At 36.8% G+C, this 16,641-nt stretch overlaps 1 protein-coding gene across 21 annotated transcripts in view; it reads left to right on the forward strand.

The window, feature by feature from the left end:
• Positions 1-1,936: 1,936 nt before the first annotated feature.
• LOC127794047 (cysteine-rich repeat secretory protein 38-like) overlaps positions 1,937-16,641 on the forward strand; it is a 48,070-nt gene continuing 33,365 nt past the window's right edge. For 10 of the 21 annotated variants that reach the window (XR_008021527.1, XR_008021526.1, XR_008021529.1 and 7 more), the window contains exons 1-2: positions 1,939-2,779; positions 2,867-2,988. Coding sequence is in view for 10 of the 21 variants with exons in the window: in XM_052324922.1 (XP_052180882.1) it covers positions 1,987-2,779; positions 2,884-2,988 (898 nt within the window). In the remaining 11 variants the exon portion in view is untranslated. Of the gene's footprint in view, positions 2,780-2,866; positions 2,989-16,641 lie in introns of all 21 variants that reach the window. The other 11 variants (XR_008021524.1, XM_052324928.1, XM_052324929.1 and 8 more) reach the window with 6 other exon arrangements.

The following is a 16,641-nucleotide window of genomic DNA, read 5'->3' on the forward strand; positions in this document are numbered from 1 at the left end:
TGGCAGGAGAGACGTCCGGTCTCAATCAAAGGAATCAGATCAACTACCCCAAGACTGAGTCCAGCATACAATACAATCTAATTAAATTTGATTTGATGCAATTTCCGCTTGCAACGCCATTGCGTCACTACTTCGGTCCCACGCAAGACTCAAGTCTTTGTTTAATTTTTCTGCTTTCTAGCGAAGTGTTCAATTGAAAAGAACTCTCTCTCTCTCTCTCTCTCTTACACACCCAGATCAATAATTACATGAACTACATTAATATAATCATTAAAACATTCATATTATAACTTGTTAACAACAAACACAAACGAGTAATAAGTGAATAAAAACCTACATTTTGTAAGAATCAAACCTGAAACTTCCAAGTTTTGAAGGCCTTGATTTTGTCACTAGGCATGCCCTCTTTATTTTTCGTAAAATTAAAACTAATTTAAATAACATGCATCAATTAGATATTTAAGTACAAGTAAAATTAAATACTTATGTCATTTTCAAAAGACAGTGATAATACAAGTAAAATGAATGAATATAAGGGATATTTTAGAAATAATGAAAAACTTGGAATTCACAAATAAATATAAAAATTACAAGTGTTTTAGTTATTATATATATATATATTCATTTATTTAATAAATATAAATTCCAAATTGATGACTCAATCTCATCTCTTACCAGTTACCATTGACTTTGATATTTTCATTGTCCAATGTAGCACACACCCAATGGTGTGCTGCCAGCTAAGTGTCATGACTGTGTTCAGTCATGACACCTAGCATTATTCGCCCATTTAACATTGACATTGATGACTGTATATATGCATATATTTTTCCCCGTAACCAATTATCTGTATTTTTTAAAAAAATTCTACTATATCCATATGTGATGTGCTGGAACTCAGAGAGCATGAGTCAATAACGGTGTTGCCACCAATCGCTTGAGAAAGCACGTCCCTCTCACGTGACTTTTAATCCATCCCGGCCATTTGCCGTGAATCTTCCAATTGAGAAGGACGTCGCCCTCTGGATGAAATATTAACTAAAAATCATTATTCAAATACTATTTACACATGTAGAGCCAAAAGATGAAATATCAACTAATTAAAAAACTGATCCCTATTACTTGTATTTTTACTTATTTTACATGGCTAGTGGCTACAACAAAATATTTAATAATAAGCAAATACTAATTAAGGCCGGCTTAAGATATAGGCCTTATTTTAAAATATAAGCCACTAACACTTATGTCTACAAACCCCAAAAAGAGGGGGCCTCACAAAAATTTCTGGCCAACTTCAAATTCAAGTGGTAGCTCGCAGCAAAATCAGCAAGAGGAGGCAACGACGAAGACAAGAATGGATAGGGGGGCCCCAAAAAATTTCTTGCCCAACTTTAGGAATCAAGTGGCCATTGACAATTGGCCACCCAGGAGGAGGTGGCAACGAAGATTGGAAGAGATGGCGGGAGGAAGGAGATGGCATGCACGTGATGGTCGTTGGTCGATTCATCGTTCGTGCTGATGCACATGGTTGTCAGTGATAGAGAGAGAAAAGGTCGTCTTGCCTACGTCTCAGTATCATGTTGCTGATTGCTGCTGACCACCGACCTCTCGCTTGCCTCTGGTTGCTGGACTATCATGCCATTTCCTTCTTTCCTGCTGCTGACCACCGACCTCTCGCTTGCCTCTGGTTGCTGGACTATCATGCCATTTCCTTCTTTCTTGCTGCTGGCCAGGGCTTGTTGTCCCTAAATTAAAAATAAATTATAATTAATATGTTAATTTTGTATTAATTTCAAAATAAGACAAAAATACAGGACAAGAAAAATTAAGCTGATTTGTGGAATATGTATGCATGGAAGACTAAATTTTAATTAACAAAAAAAAATGCTGTGGAAATCAATTTCAATGATAATGATGGACTTGCAAATTGCAGTCTTGTTAAAAATCAGAGCCCCAAATTAACCTACCATTTCTTTTCTTAGCTGCATGTATCCCATTCCCAACATGCTCCGCCAGAAACGTCTTCTTCTCCTTTCCCACATTCTGATCGCAACCATCGCCGCCCCGCCTGATTTCTTGCACTACCTCTGCGTAAACACCGGCCATACCACGTTTAACACGGGCCATACCACGTTCCAGAAGAACCTCGACATCCTCCTCCCTTCCCTTTCATCCAACATCGATAAGCATGGGTTTTACAGCTTCTCTAACCGGGGGGCTTACGCAATGGCGCTCTGCAGAGGAGACGTTCCGCTGGAAACTTGCCGCAGTTGTATTGACGACTCCACCATGAAGCTCACTCAAGTCTGTTCAAACCATAAGGAAGCATTCGGATGGTACGATTACTGCATGCTCCGTTACTCAGACAAGTCTATGGATGGAATTCTGATCAGTATGCCAGAAGATCGGATTTTCTACATGTGGAACGTCAGTGATCGATCGAGCGTAGCGGATCATAAATTCAACCAGACGCTGGCAAGCTTGTTGGACAGTCTACGGGGTAAGACAGCTTCTGGTGGCGATCGCCTGAAATTTGCCACGGGGATCGCCGTTGTTCCAGACTTTGGTTGGAGTATCTATGGGCTTATGCAGTGCACGCCAGATTTGTCCGAGCAGGATTGCGTGGATTGCTTGGTTAAGGCTGCCGAGAGACAAGATTGTTGCGCCGGGAAGGTGGGAGGGAGAGTTGTCGGACCCAGCTGTAATTACAGGTTTGAGAGCTACCGGTTCTTCAACGACACTCCGGCGCCGCCGACCGACACACCGTTGTCCTCATCAGGTAGTATACATATATATAGAATAGCGCATGTCTCTTCTGGGTTTCGGTTTGAGATGTAACTGGTATGCAACAATTAATAGAATTTAGTTGCTTTAATTTCTCAGTTGGCAAGACAAAATTATTATATTCAAGAAAAGGAAGAAAGCTTTCTTTGATAGATGCCCATCTCCAGTCACCGCCACCTGCCGGTGCACCGCCGTCCTCGCCAGGTATGTAAACCACAACTTTCTTTTGCCTGTAGTTTTTTTTTTTTTCTTCTAATTGCAATAACCACCCTTAGAGTTTGCTCTAATTACAGAATATACCTTTTATTTTTTTAAAATAACAAAACTCGCCATTGCTCAATGAAAACCTGCGTAGAATCACCAATTACCCTTAATTTCTCTTCTTTTTGTCTCCTAATTCTTTCCTTTCTCTTCTTCTTGTCTCTCTGTCTCTTTCTCTTTCTTTGTACTATATATATAAAAAATATTAACTCTATATTTTTTTCATATAGAGAGTTATACCCAAATTTTAATAATTAAGGTTTGCACATGTAGCCATGGTCGGTTATCAGTTGACCATTACCATTGGTTGGTTGTACCCAATTTGGGTTCTAAAAAATGGTTGAAAAGAAAAGAATGAGAGAAAGAAACATTATTGCCATTGTAAAAATGATGCGAGGAAAAAGATGAAACCTTCTTGAATGATAATAGTTACATTCACTAAGGTTTCGTCCCCAAAATCCCATCGGTCATTAATGAGATTTTGAAGATGAAACTCTGTTGTGATCAATGGAGCTTTTTCAGAAACAATTTTATAGAGATAATGAGATTTCATTTTCAACATTGATCGTGAGGGATGTAGAAATTTGAGAGATTTCCTTAAAAAGAGAAGGGATAGATGAGGTTTTAGTCGGCATAAAAAGTGTACGTGTGAGAGAGATGATGATGAATTGTCTCATAGTGACATGATTTTTTGCATCTTTTCCAAGTTCAACCTTGGTTTCATATGGGTTTTTATCGTTTAAAAATATGATGTCATAATTGACTTGAATGTGAAGATGAAGGCAAAGGTGTTAAGACATTATTTAGAGATAAGAAAACATGTGCTTTGGACTTAAACAAAAAGAACATTAAAATGCAATGGAGAATAATGGTTTGGACCATAATGTTATTAAATAATTCATTTTATTATCGAGGAACTCAATGTCTCTAGTGATTGAAACCTAAACCAATTCCAATCACCAGTACATAACAACATGCTTGGTTTGGAGGTTAGAGGTAAAAGGAGGAATGGAATAAAGGTTATACTCCAAACTAAAGAGAGAAAGGAGGGAAGAAGAGGAAGAAAGAAGAGTGATGGATAAGAAATGACCAGTGTAGGGTATTTTAGTTATTTAAAAAAATTTAACTGAGTTACTAACAATAAGGTGTTAGTGTAACATCTGTAAAAGTTAAGGGACGTGGTTGTTTTTAAAAACCTCAGGAGTATTGCCTATTTTTAGCCAAAACATGAAAGGTATTTGGTGCAATCACTTTTTCCTTTCTTTGAGTATTATAATAAAGAAACAAAAACACCAAAAACTAGGTACAGACTTGGAAACGACAAAAATCTTCAATTCTAGCATGATCTAAATAGTAGAATTCTACAAAAATAAGAGGTAATTACTCCCATAGCCATATTGTGAATTGTTTTATTTGCATTTAGATCCATGTGATTTGTTTTTGTTACTAAAAATGCGTATAGTATACCTATGCTTAGGCACCCCCTATTCCTTTTTGGTATGAATGACGTTAAATAAATTAAATCAAATCACATTAACAACCTTTACTTAGCAATTTTGTGCATGTGGAGTTTTGGTTTCAAATTAGAGACTAACACCAAGGAAAATGAACATAGAAAATACTAAAAGATTAACATGATTCATTGGTTGTATTGTTAAGGTGGATCTTGAGTTTAATCTCCAAAGATGATAGTTTGATTATTTAATGGTCAGAATGACTCATCATCAATCACCAATATAAAATATAAAGGCCTGGATTGTCTAAGTTTAGCCATTAACTATAAGAGATAGCATATTATTTTTATAATTGGGAAGGTTACCTATACTATCTTAGAATGCACAAATTTGTTAAAGGAATAACTCCCATAGAAACCCTTCCTTAAAGGTCAGTATATCAAAAACTCAAAAATATCATAGTTTCCAACTAAAGTGCTAATTAACAATGGAAAGGGATGAGGAGCACGATGAACAAAGAAGGTATGAAAGTGAACAAAGTTAATAAATTAAGCTAAAGAAAGCAGGTGCGAGTTCGAGCTTTTGACAATCTAAATATGAAAAAAAGAGGAAGATGATGCTCACATGGGGGTTAGTAGAAGAAACCCAACAAAGAGTTATGGCTTTTATTCCAACGATGAACTAGGTTAGAAAAGAAGAAGGACAAGAGGAAAGAATGATGACAAAACCAAAACCCATGGTCAAATCTACTAGTGTAAAGCCAAGTTACATTAATAAGATGTGAAATGTGGAGCAACCAACGTCAACTCCTAACCTTGTTATTTCTTTTGGGACTAAGAAAGAGGAAGATGATTTTGAGATTGTTAAATACAAATCCAAAAGCTTAGAAGAAGAGCCTAATATGGTGTGCTTAGCATGGTAGAATGCAACAAATAAGGATCCACAAGAATTACTAAGAGGCTTTTTGTTAATCTACAGATAAGTTAGGAGTATTTATAAAAAGACATGTCTAATCTTCCCAACGGTAGGTGAAGAGAACTACGTCCCCCAAGTCCATTTCGAAAACACAAATAATCCACCAAAGAAGAAATAGAAAGACTGACAAGATTCTTCCCTTCCTTCTCTCAATCCCATTACACCTATAAAAAGAAAAATAGTTAACTTGATAGTGGAGGAAGTTCATAAATATTGCTCAAGGAGAAATTACCCATCCTTGAAATCTAAATGAATACTTATGGAAGATGCGATTAAACACTAAACTAATAAAAAAAAGGGGGGGTGGAATTTGGAGGTGTCAAAGAAAAAAAGCTGCAAGCTTATGAACTAACTCAACTTAATATGGAAAATATGCAAATGGAAACTTGAAAACCAAGAAAGGTTTTCGCATGTTAGGTAATTCGCAAAGAAAAGCTAGGTGGATTGGTCTATGATAATATAGCTTTTGTAGGTCTTGAGGGTTTACCCTTGAAAGGGTAAGCGGTTTAGGTCTTTGTTGCTTGTATGCCTTATGCTAGTTTGTGTTGTTTGCATTGTTCTGTTGTGTTTTGGTTCTTATTTTGATTGGTTATAAGCATTTGTCTAGTGGGTAGTTGGTTGTGGTCCTACCTTTTTGCTCCTTTAGAGTCCTTAGCTTGAGTTGTGTGCTCAATGTTATCATTTTTTAGATTTCATCATCAACCAAAAAAGAAAAGAAAAGAAAAATAAAATAAAATAAATAAATAAAGAACGAAAGAAGAAGAAGAAGAAGAACACTAGGGTTGTTGAATAGGTTAAAGAGAAGAATCCAAATAGGTTGAATCTTGAAAGTTTTTAATAATTGTAGCAGAAGATAAAAGGTAAGATGAAGATTGATAATGATTTTGATGAAGATTCCTTAAAAAGTTTAACTAGGTCATTTATAATGAAGATGTGATATGTGACTATGTTGAGAGTCATTAGCTGATGATTCTATTGCATCCATGCATATTCACAAGGACTAAGGTATGTTTGATGTTTTGCAAACTAATGAAGATTATGGTCACATCAATTTGGAAAATAAAGTAAAACAAAATGTTAAAGGCACGATAGATGTTTTCTAAATATTTCACAATGGAGCCATTAGGAAGATTCTCAATGCGAATTATTTGTCTGCTTTTGGTGCAAATTTATAACATTATGATCTTGGTAGGTGAGCTAGTGTCTCATGGATGCAAATATGTTGATTTTGGGAAGTAGTGCAGAATTTACAAATATAACAACTTAGTATGTAAAGGAAAAAGAACACCTACTATTTATTTAGGCATTCCATGCCTAAAAGGATTGGTTGTAGTGATACAAAGAGGATTTAAAAGATTCCAAGGAGTATATTTTTTGCGAAGTTGAAATATTGTTAAGGTTTTTGAGTTGATAAAGGAATTGTAAGATCAATTTTTAAATTCAAATCAAATAGAGATGAGGAAGGGTAAGCCAATCGTATAGAGATGAAGCTTCTCAATAATATGATTTTGAATAAATATTAAGATAAAGGTAGGACATCCAATCTCATCATGATAATTTCTCATAAAAAGCATTCCCTAGAGATTATGACAAAGAGTGTCATAACTCGATAATTGTGTTAAGTGGCTGATTTTCTAGAGTTATTGGAATTGTTAGTGATATATCATGGCAAAAACACACGTTGAAAAAATTAATTAATAAATAACAATAAATGGGTCAACACAGTAACCTGGGTTAGCCTAGTGGCAGAGGGTCGTAGGATAGAACACTCTCACAACAAAAGGTAACAGCTAGCCGCGAGCCTTTAAAGACAATCGTTGGGGTAGGGGCAGTCCCCTGTCCCGCTAGGGCTACCACAGGCTAACCACGACCAAAGGATGCTGCAAACCGACCGCAACCCAAGAGCTATGGCTCGGGGGTGAAAATTTCACCTTCCCAGAGACGACTTCACTGCCAAAACATTTCCCAGAGTACATGTAGGGTCCCATGAAACACGCAAACTAGGATAACTTCAATATCTAGAAATTTCTCTAAAAAGATAAATGTCATCTATAAGAGATTAATGTTATATGTAGGAATCCTAATCCTAGAGTACATAGAATTACTTCATACCCTTCTATAAATAGACATACACTTATTCCATAAAAGTTAAATCTCTAATACTAGTGAAAATTATGTTCTATAGTCTTTAGCATTCTCAGTGTCTGACTTAAGTATTTGAGTGTTTGCGTAGGGACTTTCCCATACACTCTGATTGTTTTCTTCCTTACAAACTAAGGTGGTCTAACGATAATGTTCCTAATCAAATAAATTTATTGTTGTATCTCAACAACAACAATTAGTGTTGTTTATGGGAACCATGCGAAAAGCTAATGAATCAGCTTGCAATGACTCGAACAAGAAGCACCACTAATCAACAGAGTCAAGAAAGAGCAGCAACTCAGTTCCTAGGGTGCCCATTTGGGGCACAAGAGGCTCTCTCATGCCCCATAAGACTGCCACAGGATTACCCACCTCGTACCACTCGAGATTCTCAGCCTTAGGCCCAACCTGAGTCTCACTCCTAAGGCTAGCTAGGAATTCACTCTCAAGACTAGTTGGGAAGTCACCCTAGGGTTAGCTGGGAGTTCACTCTCAAGCCTAGTTGGGAATCACCCCTAGGGCCGGTAGGAAACTCATCCCACTAGACTCACAAACCCAATTGGGTAGGCTCTTCCCATGGTGCCATGGGTAAAGTATGAAGCCTTGTAGTGCTAACAAGAAGAAGGAATTGAGGCACTTTGAGAAGTTATTGGGTTATTGCAAAATATTATCCCATGTGTGGCATTACCATTAGACTTGAGAAAGTTTGTGTCTAGCTTGATCCCTTTCCAAGGGATATAAGAAAAAAGTTTTGAGACTACACTGGAACCACAAATAACTCGGTCACAATCCACTCCTTCTCGGAGAACCTGTACTTGAGACATTTCTCTTCCTTGGATTCAAGATAAAGAAAATAAAGAGACACCAAAAAGGCGTAAAGGCTCCCAATAGGATTCCCAAAATAGAAAGTATCTCTAGACCTTCTGTTAAGGGATTTTGTTAAAAAAATCAACAAAGTCAAGGACCTATCGAAATTTAGTGCTCGCGAGACAGTGGATATGAAAAGAATTATCAAAGAAGTCTTGGAGTAGAAAAAGCTATTACATGCGTCATAAGATCAACCCCAAAGAAGAATCCCTTTTACCCTAGCCATCATGGATATGTCTTTACCAAAGAAGTTCAAGATGCCCCAAATATCTACATACTTGGGCAAGGGCAACCCTCACGAGAATATTCAAAACTATGAATCCTTCATGATGTTACACGGATGGGAAGATGAAATTATGTTTCGCGCTTTCCCTTTGACTTTGATAGATCACGCTTAAGCATGGTATAATAGTTTACCCGAAAACTCCATATTCACTTTTAAACAAATGAAATCTGAGTTGAAACAATACGTAAACAAGTTCTGCAATGTGGCACTGGAATTATGAGACTTGCAGGTGGGGGTAGTAGTGGCAACCATGCTACAAGGCACCAGGTCCACATCATTACATAAATCTTTGGCCTTCGATCAATCATCTACCTTGGTAGGCTTGTTTGTTATTGCCAATAGGTATATACTTCAATCAAAAGTTATGAGAACTGTCAAGACAAATGAGGAGAAGTACTGGAAGAGGAAGGGATGAGATCTTGATGATTGTGAGGACAAGAAAGAAGACAAGCTCAGGAGAAGTGGCGGCTTGCCAAATTGCAATACAAGAACTACACTTAACTTTCTAAGCCTCAATCCCATATCTTGGCACAACTATTAAAAGAATTGACCTATTAAAATTCCCCAAAGGATAGAGTAGCCCATGGGGAGAGATAGAAATGCCTACTATAGATTCCACAAAACATACGGACATAACACTGACAAGTGCTATGACTTGATGAACCAACTTCAATCCATGATCAAGAATAGAAGACCACAAAGATATGTTCAAACAGAAGATAGAGATAGGAGGAAATGTGAAGAAGAAGTAGAGAGAGGGGACAAGTGAAAGTAAAGCAAGATCACTATGGGGCAAGTAGCGTAGTTCAAAAATTTTGAATCTTACCCCGATCCCGACAATTGGATCAACGTTGAAATCAAAATAATCACATACATAATAAAATAAATCTAACATTTAGATTTCGAGTCGTTTCTAGATTTAAGCCGTCCAAGTGTTCAGCCTCTAACTCGTGATATGCGACACGCGTTCGTTGGCCAGGAGAGTGGAATGAGAGTGCTAGCTCCTTCTCCTTTTTACGGCTTGTGTACGGACAAAAATGACGCCCTCATTTCGAATCGATGCCAAAAGAAACGAGAGAGGGTGAACGATAATTGTTTTTTAACTCTTGAAAAATCGCATAAAACTTCATAAATTAGGCAACCCTTAAAAGGGTATTTATAGAGGAGTCCTAGGGTTTCTTAAACCCTAGTGGATATGAGTCAACCCATTTATCCAATAATAAGTTTAAATAAAATATTTGGTCCAAATCCAATTTAGCCCAAGTATAATATTTAATTTAATATTTGGCCCAAATCGAATTTATCCCAAATATTAATTTAAGGCCAAATGTATTTTATTTCCTATTTATCATTTCAACAAATAGAAAATTCTTAAATTAGAAACTCCTTCCTAATTTAATCAATTGTCATTTTAGGAAACTCTTTTCTTTATGATGACCCCTCGTCATATCGACGTTATTACGTCTATTTGTTCTTTTTTTTTTTCGTGAGAACCTACAACAACATAATTTCTTGTCGAAGTGTCCCACTTAACCATATGCCCGCTCTCCTAGTTTAAGCCAAGGACCGCATCTATTGCATATGACTCATTAGGTTTCTAAATATGTTGGCATGAACACATAAGACAAGATTGGCCTCTAGCAAGACGTCATGTTTAAATGGATTCATAATCCACAAACAACCTTTCACAAGCATGGTTACTGTGTAATTCGATCATCTTTTCAATGTATCTTATGTGATATCAAGTCCGGCGATGTGTTACTTAATTACAATCACATGAGTTTTCTTCGGTCATCTGGATATCCTCACTTAATAGAAAGTGAATCAATAACTCCTTATTGATCTCTTTCACCATGGCCATGGATTTAAAGTGAAGATCCACCGAAGACACCTTAGATACATCATCATCTATCAAGGGATAGACGAGTCTCATCTTGGTTATGCACCCATCTCCATAAGCCTCACGATGTGCCCAACGATTGCCCACATGCAGCCTTTATCTAGACCCATCGAAATGATGTCAAAGCATACCAGTCTTCTTATGAGATGATTGTGAGAACCTCAAGTCCAAGGATTAGTTACACCCACTTTGTATGAGAATTCCATCAACACATAACCAAAATTGACTCTCATGGCGAGTCATGTCCAGTGACACATTCTCCAACATTGATCACCTATGTACTTGTCTAGGTTTCCCTATGCCTATGGGTGTGAGACTCTCATTACTATCACATAGAAAAAACATAGCACATGCAAGTCTTACCGCAATTGTCAATGTTCATTCTTGACATTGCTACGACTTGGGACATTTAATGATATCTAGAAACTATGATGTATTATTTCACATCTTTATAGATTAATCACAATATACATCATATGGACTTTTATCTAGTTTCATCAGGTTATTACAATAATAACAAGAAACTAATAGAACGACTTCTTGTGAAATTGAATAACTCCTTATTTAATAATAAATATGATTGCAATTGTCAGTGTATTGTTCAATCTGATTGGGTATCTCACCTACACTAACAACGTGCAAGTGGATTAAATGTGTGAGTAATAAAAGACATCAAAGAAGGCGTGAATTGGGTTTCTAAAATGCTTCTTGATTTTAAAGAATCTTTGAATGAAACAATTTGGCCTTATTTAAACTAATGTTTCAAATATAATCTTGACAAAAACTGATAAATGAAAAATAAATTTAATACAAGAAAACTTACCCTTTTTAAGTTTTAGAAAGCTTTTGCTGGAGAAATAAAACTGATCTCAAATTTTACTAAAAAATAACCCTTGTTGAAAGAAGAATGACAGTGTTGAAATAAAAGAGAGAAATGAAAAATGCAATACACAAGGATTTAATAGTGGTTCGACTCAACCAGCCTAATCCATTTCCTTGACTCCTCACTATAAGTTTTGCAGGCACATCTATAACCTCAACTTCTAATAGGTGTAGCTATAACCTCTTCTTTTCACTAGCTCAACAATAACCAATTACAAACAGCTTTTATAAGGAGCAGATGAACCTCTTACACTTTTCTTTTTTAAAGGGATCAAACACTAATCCAATAAAATAAGAGAAGTATGTAAATTTATCACCTTGAAAAGCTTTTACAAGATTGAAAACAAATGATGAAAATAACTTCTTATAAATAAAAGACAGATAAAAAGAATATTAAGGTAAAAATACACTCTCTCTCTTTTTCTTATGAATGATGAATGCTTTGAGAGCACTTTCCTTTGAGAATGATTATAGAATAAATTAGCTCTGCATCATCTATTCTTCTTAAAGCTCATGTCCCTTTTATAGCTTTACTTTCTTGATAATCGTTACCTTTATTTACCAATGGGGAAAAACTTAAAAAATAATCAAGATATATTCCATTCTATTTTATCCCAACGGTTAGATATTTAATTTATGCTGAAGGGATGTTTTGAAATCCTTTCTTAAGTTGTTAGAATCAAATCTGGAACTTTTTTGGATGTCTCAAATGGCTAGAATAACAGCTAGTTTTTAAGTTTCTGCACACTCTTTACTCAAGTGAATTTGGCCTTTACTAGACTAACTTTGGTCTCTACTTGAGTAAGCATGGTCTCTACTTGAGCAAGCTTTGATTGCACTCGACAACTCAGGCCATCCTTTCTGCTCTCCCAAATAGCAGATCGAGCCTGACCCTAAGAATTCTACTCTCCTGAACAGCATATCAAGCCATCCTCTAGCTAGGCGCTTACCATCACCCCTTTGTCAACACAAACCATATCCTCCACTTCCTCGCTAATCCCTTTAGAGCTATTTCATAGGACATATAAATTTAATTGTTGTATTCCAATAACAACAATTGCCTGAAGGAATTCCACTCTACTTTATTCAATTTCATGGGAGAATCGGTCCCCATAGCCAGAGCAATACAACTCGCAATCACCTTAGGGACAAAGCCTCAGAATACAACCAAGTAGGATAACTAAATGATAGTCAACACACTTTCATCAACTTATAACATTATATTGGGGTGTCCACTCCTAAATGATATGAGAATAGTAATAACTTTAAGGTACTTGTTAAGGAAATTCTCGATAACCAATGGAATATAGCAAGTCCGATGTGACTAGAGGAAGGCATGAAGCTATTGTATCTCCTCTATGAAGAAAAAAGGTAAGAAGGAAACCCTAATAGATTAAAAAGTTGGAAGTAGTACATTACACCAAGATGACATGGAAACAAGTGGTTTATGTGGGGAGCCAACTACCAGAAAAAAATGAGGGAGAGATAATGAAATACCTAAGGCAAATTGCTGATACCTTCACATGGATGTTGGTATATATGCTTGGGATAAGCTCGAAAGTAATCTCTCTTTGCCTGAATGTAAATCCAAATGTGAGACTCGCCAAAAAAAAAAGAAAAAAAGAAACATCACCCCAAAAAGATAAGAAGGTTTGGATGAGCAAATCAATAAGCTGTTGGCTATCGGATTTATCCAAACTGTGTAGACTTTACCAACTTGAACAAAGCATGCCCAAAGGATTTGTATCTAGTGCCTAGAATTGATAGGTTGGTTGATGAGACATATGGATGAGCTGTTGAGTTTTCCAAACACCTTTTTGGGATGCCTTCAAATCATGATGCAACTTTCAGACACCTAAAAAATAGCCTTTATCATAGAAAGGGACACATACTACTACAAGATAATGCCATTTGAATTGATTGCCGAAACTACATATTAAAAGATGGTGAATAAAGTCTTTAAAGACCTATTGGGGAACACTATGGAAGCATATGCGGATGATATGATAGTAAAGAGTAAAGGCAATGAATCCCATGCTAAAAAGTTTAATGAAAGTCGTCAACATGTTTTGAGAAGATAATATGCGACTAAACCCTAACAAGAGCTCGTTTGGGGTACAATCAAGAAAGTTCTTAAGCTACATGATATATAACACAGGTGGGCATTGAAGCTAACCCAAAAAAAAATATAAGTAATACTTGACATGACACCATTGACCTCAATTAAAGAACTTCAAAGGTTGATAGGAAGACTAGTTACAATTAATAGATTATTTTCAAAGTCAACAAAAAAGAGCTTGCCTTTATTTCAGACCTTAAGGACAGGGAAAAGTTTCAAGTGGATAGATGAATGCTAAAAGGCCTTTGAGGCATTAAAATAGTATATGAAGGAAGTTCCTCTATTAACATGGCTAAAGACTGGGGAGTCATTTTTCATGTATTTGGGGGTAAGTAAAATTATGGTATGTGTTGTCTTTTTGAGTAAGAATAAACAAAAGGATTAACACATGTATTACAATAATAAGGTTCTCCAAGGAGTTGAAACGAGATACCCCCATGCTGAGAGAGTGGCATTAGCGCTAGTAATGGCTTCCCAAAAGTTGTGGGCCTAATTTCCAAGCCCATCTTATAAAGGTCTTAACTGATCATCGATTTTTAGCCTCGACAAAACATCAAGGGCTAAGTCTTGGATGACTTCATAGTAGAATGCTCGCATGAACGACAATCACCAAAGGTGGACCTTGGTGAATGGAAGCTATTGGCAAGCAGGGCATGAAGCACACAAGAAAGTGGAGCTGGGGTGGCACTAATATCTCCTAAGGGGGACTTTTTTGAATAATCACTATGTTTTGATTTTACAAGCTCCAACAACATTATAGAATATGAGGCCTTAATAATCCAAATGAACTTGGCCAAGAAAATGGAAGTCGAGAAGCTGGTGGCACACAGTGATTCTCATCTAGTGGTGTAGCAATTTTAGGAGCAGTACAAAGCTAGAGAGTTATTGATGGTACAATATTTGCGAAGAGTTATGGGTTTAACACAACTTCCCAATGAATTCTAGCCAATATAAATCAATCGGACATTAAATAGTCACCCAGATGCTTTGTTGAAGCTAGCGGTAGCCAAGGAAGCCAATGAGCAAAAAGTTCTAGTGGAAACCCTCAAGAAGATAAAGATGTCCTTGCCATAGAAGTTGGTGATGACTAGAGGAGACCTTTATAGAAATTTCTAAGAACAGGTGAAGTCCACACCGATCTTGTTGCCACGAGACAAATGAAGGTTAGGGGCACCAGGTTCACCATAAATGATGGAACATTGTATAAAAGGGCCTTCACAACACCCTTATTGAAATGCTTGGACCCCCAAGATGTCGAATATGCCTTGAACAAAACACATGAGGGAATTTGTGGAGAACACCTCGAGAAAAAGGCATTAGCAACTAAAGTGCTTCATGCTGGATTCTTCTAGCCTACATTGCAAAGAAATGCTTTCAAAAAAATTAGAAAATGCAACAAATGTCAAAGGCACATGACTATCTAGTTCGTGCCAATCAAAGCCATACAACATATCTACCAACCTATGCCTTTTGAACAATGGGAATTGAAAATCCTAGGACCTTTTCCACAAGTAACAAGCTAAAGGAAATTTCTCTTGGTTGCCACTGATTACTTTACAAAATGGGTTGAGCAGAAATGCTAGCCTTGATCACTAAGAAGAAAGTGGAAGTAATAGTATGAAAAGACATCATATGCCAATTCAACATGCCCTGAATTTTCACACCAATTATAACAAATAGTTCAATTGTGAGGCATTCAGGGCATTTTATAGAAACCTTGGGATCGAGTTGAGAATAGCCTCGATAGCGTACCCATAGACCAATGGACATGCGGAGGTTAGCAACATAACTATTTTTCTTGGACTAAAGATTCGACTTGACAATTCAAAGGGTGTTTATGTAGAAGAGCTATCATCGATCCTATGGGCATACCAAACTACAAGTAGAGTTTCCATAGGGGAGATACCATTTAATCTGGTCTATGGAATAAATGCATTGATTCTTATGGAAATTGGGATTGAATCTCCTTGGTGGAGTGGATTTGATGAGAAGGTAAACGACACGACGCTAGTAGAAAACCTAGATTTGATTGATGAGAAAAGAGAGCAAGCATCCCTCGGAATGGCCACCTACTAATGGGGAATAGCTAATTACTATGACTTGACGATTGTTGTGGCATAGATTTTTTAAGCGTTCACCTAATCATATTTATAATGAATAATTACAATTGAACGCATTTTTTTTCAAAAATAATAATGAATAAATAATAGTGAATGAATGAATGAATAATAATAATAATAATAATAATAATAATAATAATAATAATAATAATAATAATAAATTTGAGGGTAAAATCGTCCAGAGAAAAATGGCAAGACTGACCCTAAAAATAGCAGGTCAAATGAAGCATAAGGGACTTTTTTTGGGCAACTAAAAAATAAAGAAGAGTTGCTTCTGGAAGTTTGATCTTCCTCCCGGTGGAAGGTTCCTTGGGTGGAATTATTCTGCCTAGAAGTCTGATCTTCCCCCGGGTAGAAGGTTAAACTTCCCTAGGTGGAATTCCACCCGAAAGCAATAAGACCCGGAAGGCCGTACTGCTCTACTTAGACGGCCGCATGACCTCTTTCCCGCAGGCCTGTTTGCTGTACATTAATTCCCCTAGGAGGAATTGATTCCTCTGGAACGAATTTCCTAATTCTAGCCGCGCCAAGTAGCATTCTACCCCAGATGATAATTAATTGCTCAGGGTGGAACACATTTCCAATAGGAGAATTGATCCCTCTGAGTGGAACACATTTCCACTCGAAACAAATTTCCTCTAGGTGGAGCACACTTCCACCTGGCGGAAATTCCTCCAGGAAAAGCATCCACCAGGAGGAAATTCCTCCTTGTGGCCATCTCCCTCCTCCAGCGGCAATTAATCCCTCTCGGAAGACTCGTTACATCACCTGCAAATATTTCCTTTACTCGGAAATCTCTTATCTTATTTGATAATATCATATTTACTTGGGATAAACCACATTTTACTACA

The sequence above is a fragment of the Diospyros lotus genome, chromosome 2 (genome assembly GCF_014633365.1).
Source record: "Diospyros lotus cultivar Yz01 chromosome 2, ASM1463336v1, whole genome shotgun sequence".
In the NCBI taxonomy this organism is placed as follows: Eukaryota; Viridiplantae; Streptophyta; class Magnoliopsida; order Ericales; family Ebenaceae; genus Diospyros; species Diospyros lotus.